We start from the raw sequence: 13240 nt of genomic DNA on the forward strand, positions 1-13240 counted from the left end.
TGCCTTTACAGTGGGCCTGTTGTCTTTCTGTACCTAAGATAACATCTTTAACCCTTTTTCCAGAGCAGAGCTGAAAACTGCAAAATTCCTCATTATTATGTGTATCTCCTGATTAACACCTCATCTGAACGAGCGAACAATTGTTAGCTATCCTGCACCCACCTGTGTGGGAGGAGTACCTGTCTCTCCGATGTACTTTTATCCAATCCCAAAGATTTCACCCGCTTTGCTTTCTCCCACCCCCTTCATCTATCACCAATGGATTTCATGTAGCCTTCCTCCTTTGATTTTATGCATAAAATAAATTACAAACTGCCATTTTGAGGAGCATTTTCTCAATTTGTTGAGATTTTGCTTCCCAGCAATTGTCAACAGTTTGGCTCAAATAAACTCTTATAAGTTTTCTCTTAGGCTGGATATTTTTCGTCAACAGATGAAAAAGATTATTTCAGGCAGAATACATGGAAATGTGCTGAGGTATAAAAAAGCTGGTGAACAATGCGTGAAGAAGAGGAGGACGGTGGGGGATGGACGGGGCAGAGTCTGAAGGGCAGAGGGCAGAGAAGGCCAGGGTCTTCCTTGTACCGGCAGTGGGAGGCTGCTGGACAGTTTTAAGCAGATAACCTGCTGAGATCCAGGTTTGAGAAAACACTGACAGATGTCTGAGGACCTAGAAGAGACAAGACTGAGAGCTGTTAGTCGAACTGCTTCGGAGTGGTTGGTGCAGTTCCACTGGTGTTGGGGATGGAGGAGGAAACGGATCAGGGAGCCATTCAGGACGGATACTCAACGGTCTGGAGGCTGCCTGGGCATGGGAAGGGAAAGGCGGACAGAGGCTGAGGTTTCTGAGTTTCGGTTGCCTTGGTAACGCCCTGCCGTGAAGTAAGGGATCCACAGGATATGGTCCTTACTGATAGAGAGGACCCGTTTTAGAGGAATAGGAAACTTAATTTATCAAGGCCAACCATTATTTCCTACATAAGTCTGTGAGAAGGAGCAAGCGCCAGATATGCTCAGAAAGAATGGCGGAACTGTACTTGAAGGCGAGCACAGCAGAAAACGCACAAATAAACCCCTGCCACGAGGGAGGCAGGCTCTGCTTCTTCCCCGTCATCTCAGATGTCCAATTAGGCCCTTTTTTGTGTGTGTCTGGACATGGACCAACGGCAAAGATACCTTATCTCCCACTACCAATCAATACACAATCACTTGGCTGGGAAGCCAAACCCACAGGGCTGGATGCACATTTTGTTAAGAGGAAAGCTGCTCTGAGCGAGCTGCCAAAGATGTGAACACAATACCCCTGGCTTTGTCTAAATATAGGCCAAGTACACCCTGTAGACAGGATCTCAGAAAGCAAAGCAAGATGCTGGCGGATGTGTGGAGCTTCTGCCAAATGCACAGTAATCCCCTGTCAACCAACACTTTGTAGTGACAGGCCATCCTTTTAAACTGGCCTTTTCAGGTATGTGAGGCTAGTACTGCTGTCTCCTTTGGCAGCTTAGGTGGGCTGGGCTGGGAGAAGGGCGGAGAAAGTTCATCTGCATTTTTGCACTCCACCCTCTCAGAAACAGGAGCTTGAGAGCACATGTCAAGCATTTTTCTGAGAGTTATGAAAAAGGAAACAAAGATATTCCATGTCAAGTCATTAAGAGTTGGTCTAAAAACCATGAAGAAATTCAGCTAACCATAACTGCCAAACTACTGTGAGGATCTGTCCTCTTGTGGCTGGCTCCTTTCTCTCAAATCATGTCTGTGAGCCTTTGTATATTCATTTACTTTGTCGCGCAGTGTTTTTTCACGGGAATAAACCATACTTAATGTAGCCATTCAACTAGCAAGGACAGTGGGGGAAATCACAAAGTGCCGCTGTGAATATTGGTAAACACATGAGTGCATTTCTGTTAGGTACATACTGCCAGTTTTGCAAAGTGGCTGTACCAATTCATATGCTCCCCACCAAAATATGAATCAGTTCCTCCCTTACCCACACTTGCATGTTTTCTCTTTTAAAGCCATTCTTATGGATATCTAGTGTGGCAGCTGCTGGTGATTTGAATTTGCATCTTCCTGATGGCTAATTAATTTGAGGAATTTTCTCTGAAGTCTCTCAATCTCTAGGTTCGCCTATCTTTTTCCTTTGCAATTTATTTATTGAAGAAACTGTGACCGCCTATTTCCCACGAGAATGTGAATACATGGTTTTGAGTCTATGACCTTATGGTTGTTGCAGGGTTACTGTGTTTTACAGAAGGGCTGGACTCACTGCTATTCTGTGATAACCCTGATCTGAAAGGCAGTCACTGCCCGGGGCCCACGAGGTTGCTTCCAGGCCAACTCCACAGCCCCATCCAAGTAGGAACACAGTCACTCAGAATTTTAACCAGCTTCCTGTGTCTCTTCTTATTGTTGTAAAGGGAAGATAGGAACTCTCTGTGCTACCTGGTGAAAACACTTGCAGAAGAGGCTCAGTCTGTCCTGGAAAAGTCCCAGGGGAGGCGGGGAGGAGCAGAGGGGAATTCTAATCTCCATTGCCTCTAAAAGATTGTGTGAGCTTGAGGCAGTCACTTAACTTTTCCAGGCTTCAATTTTTTTCATCTGGATAGGATGGCAAATACGTTTCATTTTTAGAGCCAATGCCAAGCAGGTGACGGTTGTTACCTAGAGTGCTATAGAAGGCCAAGTTTAAGCTCAGTGGAAAACAGCGCTGTGGTTAATTACAGGCATGGGAATAAGAGGGCGGAGGAGCAGCATCTGGCCAGGTATTTGTCACCTTCAGAAGATAGTCTCTAAGGACCCTTTGGGCTCTGATATTCTATGTAGTCTAAGTATGAGAAATCCTATTGTTTAATATGATTTGGGTTTTGGTTAATGACATATTCTAGATAACAGTGATTCCTAATTTTCAAAATAATTTAAGTATTGCAGGGCATATTTAACATTATCATAAATTTAATTTAGCCTTCTAAACGTGATGATTTTGAGACAAAGCACTTGTGGGCTCTGCAGTGTCACCAGGTTATCATAACAAACCTCAATAATCACATTAGAAAAGCCAAAAAATTCTGGATGTATTATGTCAAAGGAGCTACTATTCTATTTGGTACCGGCTGAGAAATGATGCTGACCCATGTGTGGTGTAAAGGGCATCCTGAGAGAAGGGCAGGGTTCTGTGGTACCCAGTTATCACCAGCCACTGCTATTTTTCTAACAACGAAAACAAACTGGGTTGCTCCTCAGGAAATCTATCCACTCCACAAGCAACACCTCCTGTGAAAACTGCCCTTATTCCTCCACCCATTCACACACAAGGGGCTGTGGGACCTTATTAGTATATGACTTTATCCTTTGACCAAAGTTGGACCAATGATAATCTCTCTGCTGTGAGTTTGGAATCAGGACTGGTCTGTCTCCTTTAGTGTTCAACTGGAGTCAGACATTCTCCCCGTCAAGCCATCTGTAGTGAGATGGGGCCCAGGAAGTGAAATGACTCCTCCCTTCAGTCTTTACTCCTTTTGGGTTCCTGGCTCTAGTTCTGATGAGGCTCGACTCTGCTTCGTCCTCGTGGGTTTGGTGATATCCCTGGGTCCTTATGCATTATTGTCTCACTAGAGCCTCTTTTCTAGGTTAGGTTAATAAATATTTCCTCAGCACTTCTCACAGGGGTCACACACTATGCAGGGTTAAGACATAGGCAGAGATGATGATGGAAACAAAGTGGACATCGAAGAAAGAAAAGTGAAAAGAAAGGAAAGAAGAAAGAAAGGAAAAGGAAACAGTAAGAAGAAAGAAGATCCTGAGAAAAGCGAATGAAAAAGAAGATAAACGTAAGAAAGGAATGAATGGTAAGCAAACTGATGCGGTTGCCCATTTGCTCCGAGGTCAGAACTGTTCATTTGTCCTTTATAGGGGATTGAAAGAATAAAGCACAGGACATGCAGTTAATAAAACAATGAGGTAACTCTGTTATGTACTAATATGACCACGAGGTGTTAAGTGAAAAAAGCAAGGTGCAGAACAATTATGTATACTGTGACCTACTTCTGTAAAACAAACAAGCCAGTAGTCTAACTAAACCTAGTCAAATAAAACCCAGATAAACCCCAAATGATAATCTGGAAATATACACACTAAACTGTTAAGAATGATGGCCTTTGGGGGGAGGGGGGGATACAATTTGAAGTGACAGGGAGAGCTTTCATATTTACTAAAATATTTCAGGATTATTCCTAAGTGTTATAACAAACATGTTTGACTTGTGCAATTAGAAAGGAAAACCCAATAGGAAAGATAAACTACAAAAAAAGAAAAGAAAAGATGGATGACCTTGGCCCTGGCCTCACGGGATGCTTCTGCTTCTGCAGCCATTGCCCTCTGGAGCTGGACAGGGAGCTTCACATCCTTGATTTCCACACGCTGCACCTTGATTCCCCAGTCATCAGTGGCATCATCCAGTGTGCTCTGAGAGGAAGACAAAAGGAAAGCTAAAACGGCCAGCCCCAGCCCAGAGGCCTGCGGCAGACACAGCGCCGAGGGAGGGCTGCAGAGAGGCCAGGTAGCCTGTGGTGGAAGGAACGCTGACACAGGGGTTGGCTCCCTGGGGAGCTGACCCCGGTTCTGTTACTAATAAGCTCATGCAGGCAAATTTTTTCTACAAGGGCCAGATAGTAATTGCTTTATTTTCAGTCTGTCGCAACTATTTAACCCTGACATTGTGGGTCAAAAGCAGCTACGGATAATACATAAGCCAATGAGTGGGGCTGTATTTCAATAAAACTTGACTTATTAAAACAGATGGCCAGCCGACTCCAGAGCTGACATGGTTGTGTGTGAGCCACAGTACCGCTTTGTGCTTCAACGTCCTCCCCTTTACAAGGGTAGGAATAAAATCATGCTATTTCCTATGGCTGTTGTGGGTATCCAATGACATCATCGAGTTTACACACAGTGAAGTCTATACAAATAATAAGAGTTCAGGGTTATAGTACTGTATCCTTTTTGAACAGGTCAGGTTTAATGCATCATCTATTACTCAAGCACCATTGGAAAGCGTAAGAGTCACAGGGAAGTCATGGGGCTCACACGGAGGACACAGCTTTAACAAAACCTCCACCATCTTGCAGAACAGCCCCTGGACTGTCATGCTAAAGAAAAGGGTTAAGACTAATTCTTGGAAAAACCACACAGTGGTGGGCATAAAAAGAAAATAATGCATGCATCTGATTGTTATTACCCATGAGCTGCTTGTGGGAAAAAACATCCCCTTCCATCAAGGTTGGGAAAAAACTTTCTATAAAGAAAAAAAGGCCAGCGATTTCCCCCACTTGAATTGATAAAGAGTTCTCAAAACAGCCACTGAGCCCTTGCTTCATTGCTCAGTGTCCCATGAGCGACAGCGTCAGTGGACGCCTCACCTGCATGTTGTGTGCAATTTCTTCTCTGTCAGAGAGGATCTCAGAAAGGTTCTTGGTGCCCAGGACATTCCTCAGGGTAGTCTGGGCCAAAAGACGGGTTGCTGAGTCCGCGTTGGTGATGTTTGCTACAGCCAGGGTCGCGTTCTGGACGCGGTAATAGACCACCCCGTCCACGCTGACTGTCACGGAGTCCTTAGTGAGAATCTGCAATATAAAGGGAGCCATTTCACAGCTGTCAACCATCTCTTTCTTTAATGCAACTGTAAGGAATGCTCTTCTACAGAACATCTTCAAACACTTGCTGGTTTTCTTTAGTAAGGTGCTATTGACTGATTTTCCCCCAAACTTCGTATGTCGAAACCTAATCCCCAATGTGTTGGTATTTGGAGGTGGGGGTGATGAGGTCATGAGGGTAGACCCCTTATGAATGGGATTAGTGACCTTCAAAAAGAGACCCTGGAGAGCTCCCTCACCTCTTCTGTCCTCTGAGGACACAGTGAAAAGATGGCCATGTATGAACCAGGAAGCGGGCCCTTATCAGACACCAAATCTGCCAGTGCCTTGATCTTGGACTTTCCAGCCTCCAGAACCATGAGAAACAAATTTTTGTTCTTCTTCTTTTTTTTTTTAATAAATTTTATTTAGCTGAGCCATCCTGCGACCTGTTGGCAGCTCAGCGCCGGGAATCTAACTGGCGACCCTGTTGCTCAGAGCTCACACTCTTGAGCGAGCTCTTAACCAACTACTGAGTCACTTGGCCGGTCCAAATTTTTGTTCTTTAAAAGCCACCCAGTCTATGGTATTTTGTTATAACAGATCAGATGGGCTGAGACAGAAAGTTAATTATATGTTGAAAGTTTTAATAAAATCCACTCATTTATTCATTAATTCTATTACTTCGATCATTCAACAAATAGTGAGATACCACTCAGTAGCAGGCACTGTACTAGGTACCAGGGATAAAGTTATGAAAACTCTTGGCTCCTGCTTTCAAAGAGGTTGGGGTATCGAGGGAGGCTTTATGGAACAAAGGGTGGGCAGTTGGAGGTGGCAGGGGTGATACGTGAAATAAGTCTTGAAGGAAGGAATAAACATGTTCAGAGGGTGGAGGGTAGAGTGACAGAGTATTCAAGGCAGAGAAAATAATGTGTGAAGAGGCGCAGAGGTGTGGGGGAGCCTAGGTTTGTAAGTATTACTAGACGTGTAAGTAGCACAGCATTACAAGAACAAAAAGTGAACGGGGAATGGTTTTACAGGGTGAGGTCGGGATAAAAGTATATTTACAGCATGTACCTATAAATGCTTCGTAGGACACAATGTGTCACCACTTCCTACCACCTTCAGGGCAAAGCCCTCAGTTTGGTATACAAGTCGTTGGACACCTGGCCCGTTGACATCTAGCCCTCCGGCCTCCCTTCCCCCACTCTCTCCTGCACACACTATACTAGATGAGGTGTCCATTCCTGCATGCAGCGTGTGCCATGTCCCCTGGTGTCCCCTCTGCTTGGGTATCCCGTCTTCCCTCTCTCCCTCGAAACATCAGACTGGCACATTCTTACTCAGCATTCACTGTGGCACGTTCTCTGTGAGAGTCCCCTGACGCACTTGACAGAGCACACCCTTCCCTTTGTGCCTCGCTGCAATGACATTATTCGTTACTTTTCTATTAGATAGGAATTTCTTGAGGGCAGTTTGTCTCTGAATCCCCAGCATTGGCGGAGGGCTTGATACATAGCAGGTCATCAGTAAACGAGAGATAAAGGGAATTGAAACGTGGTCCTAGGAATACAGTGAGTGATGAAGGGCATGGGGACGAGGATGAGAAGGCCTGAACTGTAGTTCCAACTCTGCCTGTCCCTGCCTCAGTGACTTCTAGCTTTCAAACTGTTTGACCTGGAGAGCGCTTTGTAAGAGGGGGCTAATAATACTGCTCGATTCTACACAAATTTCTTGAAGATCAAGTAAGATGTTTGTGAATGAAACCCTTTTGAAAGGATAGAGAGCTATGTAGGTGGAAAGTAATCACAAGAATAATATTACACAGCTGTTTAGTCCAGCCAGGCATCAAAGCAGTAATCCTTTTTTTTTTAGGAATCTAAATATACTTCTAACTTGGAAGAGAAGTGGGGGTGGGGGGTTGTAAATAAACGTATAGTAGATTACCATCTTCTGTGAAAACTATTTCCCATGATGTGATGGGAAAATGTGTATCATTTCTAAACAAACTCTTGCCACTGTGACTTTGCTACAGCCAGAGCTCTCTAAGGCCACAGCCTCTCTGTCTGCTGTTTATCTTAGGCAGTGTTTATCTCCCACTGCAGTAAGTTCACAGGGGATCGGAAAAATGAGTGCCTGCCAAGTTCCAATCCACTCTGCATTCAGCAGCTCGCAGGAGAGACGACAGCAGCTGGAAGGCAGAAGCTTACAGCAACCCTGCCAGATGCCTGCGATGTTTATAGAGGAAAATGCCAGAATTCCCGGCAGCCCTGAAAGGGTGCTCCTTCTGAGAGTCAGTTATCCTTGAAAGGTGGGAAAACATGACGAGAATACAGCGATGCTCAGGTCTTGTTTTGGGGGGTAAAAATGATTTCTGGTGTCCCTACATAGGTGTGAATTATAAAAGTCTGACCTCACCAACTGCTTGGAGCAGAACCAGCAAGGAGGTTCTGAGGCTGGTTTCGGGATTTTGTGACAAGTGGAGGCAACGTGGCTAGGCTCCCCAAGCCTGCTAGATACCTGGCCTTCGGCCAGGAAACAGTGAGTCTTCTGTGCCCCCCTCTCACTGTGTTTCAGGCCTTCTGTCTGCAATAGTTACTATGCCTCCTTAGACATGAGTGCCAGGATGGCACCACTACTTGAAGGGCCATGAGGGACCTCACGTAGGACGCAGTGAGCATGGGGTTGTGGAAAAAGCACTGGACAGGGAACGTGAACGGCTGGATTTTCACCCTGGCTCTGCCTCTGTGATCTGGGGGGAATTCCTTTGTCTCACAGCAGCCAAAGACTTTCTAGGGATTCTGCTGTGAGTTTCAACTGTGATAATATTTGTGAAGTAGTTTAAAATAGCATGAAACAATTACTAATCTAAAACAGTATATGCTGTATCTAAAATGCAAAAGGAGCAGTTTCTAATTCTTTGGCAGCTAGCCAATTTATCTAGAATAAAATCAAGAACTTCAGAAAGAAGGATATCGTACTAAGTAGAGTTTTCTGTCAGAAAACCCAGAGGAGAAATGTGGTGGTAAAAATGACAATACAGTGATAATGCTAACATTATACTTACATCAACATGACACTATGTTTTGTGATAATAATCACTTACATAGCACTGAACTATCAGTTCTTATTTGAAGCACTTGACGTATAATAACTCATGGCGTCCTCATAAGAACACTATAAAGTAGGTCCTATGATTATAATCTCTACTTTATAGATGACAAAACTGATGCACAGAGAAGTTAAAAAACTTGCTCACGGTCATACAGTTAGAAAATGGCAGAGGCACACAGGCTCTAAACCTACAGAAAGGCTCCGTGTCACACATCGCTTCTGGTATGGAAATTTCTGTCAAATAAAAACATTACAGCGTGTCCTCATCCACCTTATTCACTGGATCTGACACCATGCGACTTCTGCCTCTTCCCCAAAGTCAAAATGATTCAGGACATTGAAGCAGCCACAACAGCGCAACTCATGACACTCACGAAAGAGAACTTTCAGAACTGCTTCTGAAAGCGGCAAGAACAATGGGATGTGTGTTTGAAGTGAGGGGGTGTATTTTGAGGGGGATTCATGGCAATGTGTGTTTTACTCTAATAAATTTTTTTATTTAAACATTTGCCATGTTTGTTTCATCACACCTCGTATGCTCTAACCACTACACTATGCTGCCTCACTGTGAAGCACTTGCACACACGGTACCTCAGTGATTCAAAGCAAAAGACCGCTTACCTCCTGAGGAGGAATGTCAAATGAAATCGTTCTCATGTCCACTTTGATGAAGCTGTCCGTGCATGGCAGAACAAAAAACAAACCTGCAACCAAGAACCATGGAAGATTACAGAGAGATACCAGCACCTCATGGGTTTACTTCACCATTCAGTTCTAATGGTGTCAACCTAATCAACAGTAAGTCACCAATTCATCGCAGTGAATGAGCCAGAAGCCAAGAATGTTGTCCTTGACTCCTCCCACTCACTTCCCAACTCAAACTGTCCCCACACCAAGGCCTGTGGGTTTCATTTCCTCTCTCCACTGTGACTATCATTCTTCTGTTTTCACTTAGGCCTATGCAATCACTTCCCAAGTCATCTTTCTATTTCTTCCATTTTCTCTCCTCCGATCCATGTTCTAAGCTGCAAGCAGGGCAATCTTTCCTGAAATAGAAAACCCTGAAAAGCCATACAAGGTTCTGCACGACCTGCCCCAGCTCCCCTCTCGGCGTGCCCTGCGCTCTGGCTGGGTGAGCAGCCTGCCTTCCTTGAGCTGGAAACACTGTCCTCCACATTGCTTTGTACGGGTTGCTATTTCTGGCAGGAATACCTCTCGTCTGGGCAATATCTTTTTGTTATTTATTATTATTATTATTTTTTTTTTATTGGGGCACTGGGGTATGGGAACAGTGCTGGGGAATTGGGGGAAGGGGAACACAGACAAGTTGCTGTCCTTTTGTTCTTCAGTCTAGTTGTGGAGGACGTTGCTTCACTGGCCCAAGTTAGCACCATCATTGCGCTCTTCCCGGGTGAGGCAGATCAGTCGCCGGCTTCTGGACGGCCGCTCACTGCGGCTGCTGGCCGCTCACGCTGGCTGCTGGCTACACATGGTAGCCCATGGCAACCCACTGCCACAGGGGCTGCAGCCTACGCCATTGCCGGCGACTCACAGCAGCCCAGCTCCAGGTTGAGCTGTTGTTCAGCATCTTAGCTGTGGAGGGCAGTGTCACTGGCCCTCATATGTGGGATCCGAACCGGGGCCCTCTGGCGTCCCAAGCCAGTTCTTAACCATTGCACCACTCGGCCGGCCCTGGGTAATATCTTTTCATGTCCAGACTCAGCCAAGTTGTCACCTCCTGAAGCCTTGCCTCATCCTCCTAGTTTGGATCGGTCACTCTTCTCTGGGTTTCCACAGCTATCCGTGATGACTTGATCGTCATGCTTATCATATGGGATTGTAACCAGCTGTCTCCTTGCTGGTGTCCCACCACTAGACAGTAAGATCTTTGAGGGGCAGGGACTGTGTTTTAGTCTCCTGTGAATTCCCGGAGCCTGGAACACAGTAGCTGCTTAATCGACATCTGCCAAACAATATGACTTAAAGCCTTTATTTTAGTAGGTATGCTTATGCTCAACCTTCCATAACCGCAGCTATTCCTTGCCTACAGTAATCTTTATCAGCTCAGATGGGAAGGGGAGGGGAGAGAAGGGAAGGGTAGGGTGACTTCAGCAAGACTGGCTAGCACCACTGCTATTGTTATACAAGCTCATTTTCAGTCAACAGAGAAGAGGCCCTCCCTCATACAGGAAATCACATCAATAAAAGGAAGAATTTCGGTCTCTGGAATTCTAGTACCGACCAGGTCCTTTGGCTCCCCCTTGCACAATGCGACCCAATCTAAAGATGATGGCTCTTTCATATTCTTTCACGATCTAGATTAAAAACATAAATAATAAGTTAATATGAGTACAAGTATTTATATGCATAGCTTTTTAAGTATTTCTGCTCTAAACAGGTTACATGCCTTCATGTTTTTTTCTTCTATAATCCAGACAGTGTCTATAAATAATATATCCAATGTTTAGTACCCCCACCAAGTATCCTTTTACTATTATTTTTTACTGATTATAAAAGCAATAGATACTCATTGTATAAAATTTGGAAAGTAAAAAATAGTATACAGAAGTAACTCTATAACCTCACTCTTCAGATGTTAATATTATTATTCAATTACTCATGCATTGTCAATACAGAAAAAAAAAAAGCTAAAGTCCTCATAGTTTGTCTCCGGATTCCTTAAATTATAATAATGAACTTATCTGAAAATTCTTGGAGAATCTGTTTATCTTTTTAGGAATATGTAAACGATAGTCATTTATCAAAGTATTAATAACTTTATAGAAAAAATAACCAGCATTTGGGAAGCACTTATCATGTGCCAAGCATTATGATAAGAACGTTTAAATACATCAATTCATTTAATCCTCAAAACAGCCATATTGAAGTGGGTATTATTATTTCCTCCCATTTTACAGGTGAGAAAACGTGGCAAAGGTCACAGCGTAAACAATGGAGCCAGCAGTCCCACCCGAGCATCCTGACTCTAAAGAACTTATTCTCACATAACCATCCCATATCCCGGACTCCAGAACACTTTCAATGGTGATCTTCACTTTAATCCTCAGAGAGGACTGACTAAACAATGCTGAAAAAAAGTTTTAAGATTCCATTATAATAGGTGACTAGGGTGACTTTTTCAAAAGAGAGATGAAGGAAAAGGAATTACAGGCCAGTATGGATGGTGTCTGTCTCTTACACACTCACACACACACACACACACACACACACACACACACATGCCAACACAAAGTGGGTTTATGTAGTTAGGAGTCGACATCTTTCCAAATGAAATGAAATATTCTTTACCTTTATGCACATCCATATTGAAAATGGGAAAGTTGCAACTGTGAACAACAATGAGACCATCACCAAAATCCATCCACAAAATCCAAGGCTTGTAACAGGGGTTTCTGTGAAAACAAAAAACACGCAGCTCTTATCATTCTTACTATGCACGATCACCACCATCTTCATCCTGTGAACACCTATGCTTGGCATTATATAATACTAGATGTTTTCACATGAATTTTTGCATCTAATCCTCATAACTACTTGAAGTGTAGGTACTACGTTCTCTAATCTACTTAACACGATAACACAAATATTTTTCACATTACTCTTTACTTTATCCAGCAAACATTTATTAAGCACCTCATATTGATTATGACCTGTGCTTTGCACTGAAGTGGTAAAAGTGAATAAGACCCAATCCCAGCTATCAGGAAGATCATAGTTTAGTGGAGAAAATAGATAAACATAATCATAATACTAGATGGTAAGTGCAGATATAGAGTATCTGTTCAGAATATTTTGAAAACACAGAATAGGAGTAACTCACACAGCTGGGATAGAGGTGAGAGTGGAGTGAGGTGGGGTGGGGTGGAGTGGGTAGGTGATGGTGGCGGTTGTCAGAGGGCCTTCTTATACGCTGTAATGGTTTAGGAAAATACCAATCAAAGGGGGAAGGGAAGAAAATACCAATGAAAAGGAAAAGGGAGGAAAAAAGGCACTTAAGCTGAGGGCACAGGGTAATTAAAGGTGAAAATCATATGCTATACAAGGATAAACTCATTTAGAATCTCTTTTAAAATGACACATGTAAATAATTCACTAGGTATATGCACCATAATTTATTATCCATTTCCTGATTAGACTGGTTGCTTCTGATTTCTTAGGATTATAAACAATGCTGTAATGAACAACCTTGTACATAGTTTTTCTCTCCCATTTCTAATTGTTTTACTTTTCTGTAACATGAAATAGCTTTTTGTCTGATTATAAAGATAATTCGTGACCCACTGCAAAAATTCAGAGTGCAAAAAAGGGAAAAACGAATCAACCCAGAGATAATATTATTGCAAATCTTTTCCTTGTCCATGTTTTTATAAATAAAAATTGTAACCTATTTTCCTTCCCTGTAGGTGTTGTTCTTTTACCTTCCTTTTTAGCCTTTGCTTCTATGTGTTCATGCTTTTTGTTTTAATTTTTTTATC

At 43.4% G+C, this 13240-nt stretch overlaps 1 protein-coding gene across 1 annotated transcript in view; it reads right to left on the minus strand.

The window, feature by feature from the left end:
- STOM (stomatin) overlaps positions 1 to 12157 on the minus strand; it is an 18189-nt gene extending 6032 nt beyond the window's left edge. The window contains exons 1-5 of the mRNA XM_019648232.1: positions 12054 to 12157; positions 10987 to 11059; positions 9366 to 9448; positions 5415 to 5618; positions 4327 to 4461 (exon numbers count right to left, since the gene is read on the minus strand). Coding sequence (XP_019503777.1) covers positions 4327 to 4461; positions 5415 to 5618; positions 9366 to 9448; positions 10987 to 11059; positions 12054 to 12113 — 555 coding nt within the window. The 5' untranslated portion in view covers positions 12114 to 12157. The remainder of the gene's footprint in view (positions 1 to 4326; positions 4462 to 5414; positions 5619 to 9365; positions 9449 to 10986; positions 11060 to 12053) is intronic.
- Between the last annotated feature and the right edge of the window lie 1083 nt (positions 12158 to 13240).

The sequence above is a fragment of the Hipposideros armiger genome, unplaced genomic scaffold (genome assembly GCF_001890085.2).
Source record: "Hipposideros armiger isolate ML-2016 unplaced genomic scaffold, ASM189008v1 scaffold_123, whole genome shotgun sequence".
Lineage (NCBI taxonomy): Eukaryota > Metazoa > Chordata > Mammalia > Chiroptera > Hipposideridae > Hipposideros > Hipposideros armiger.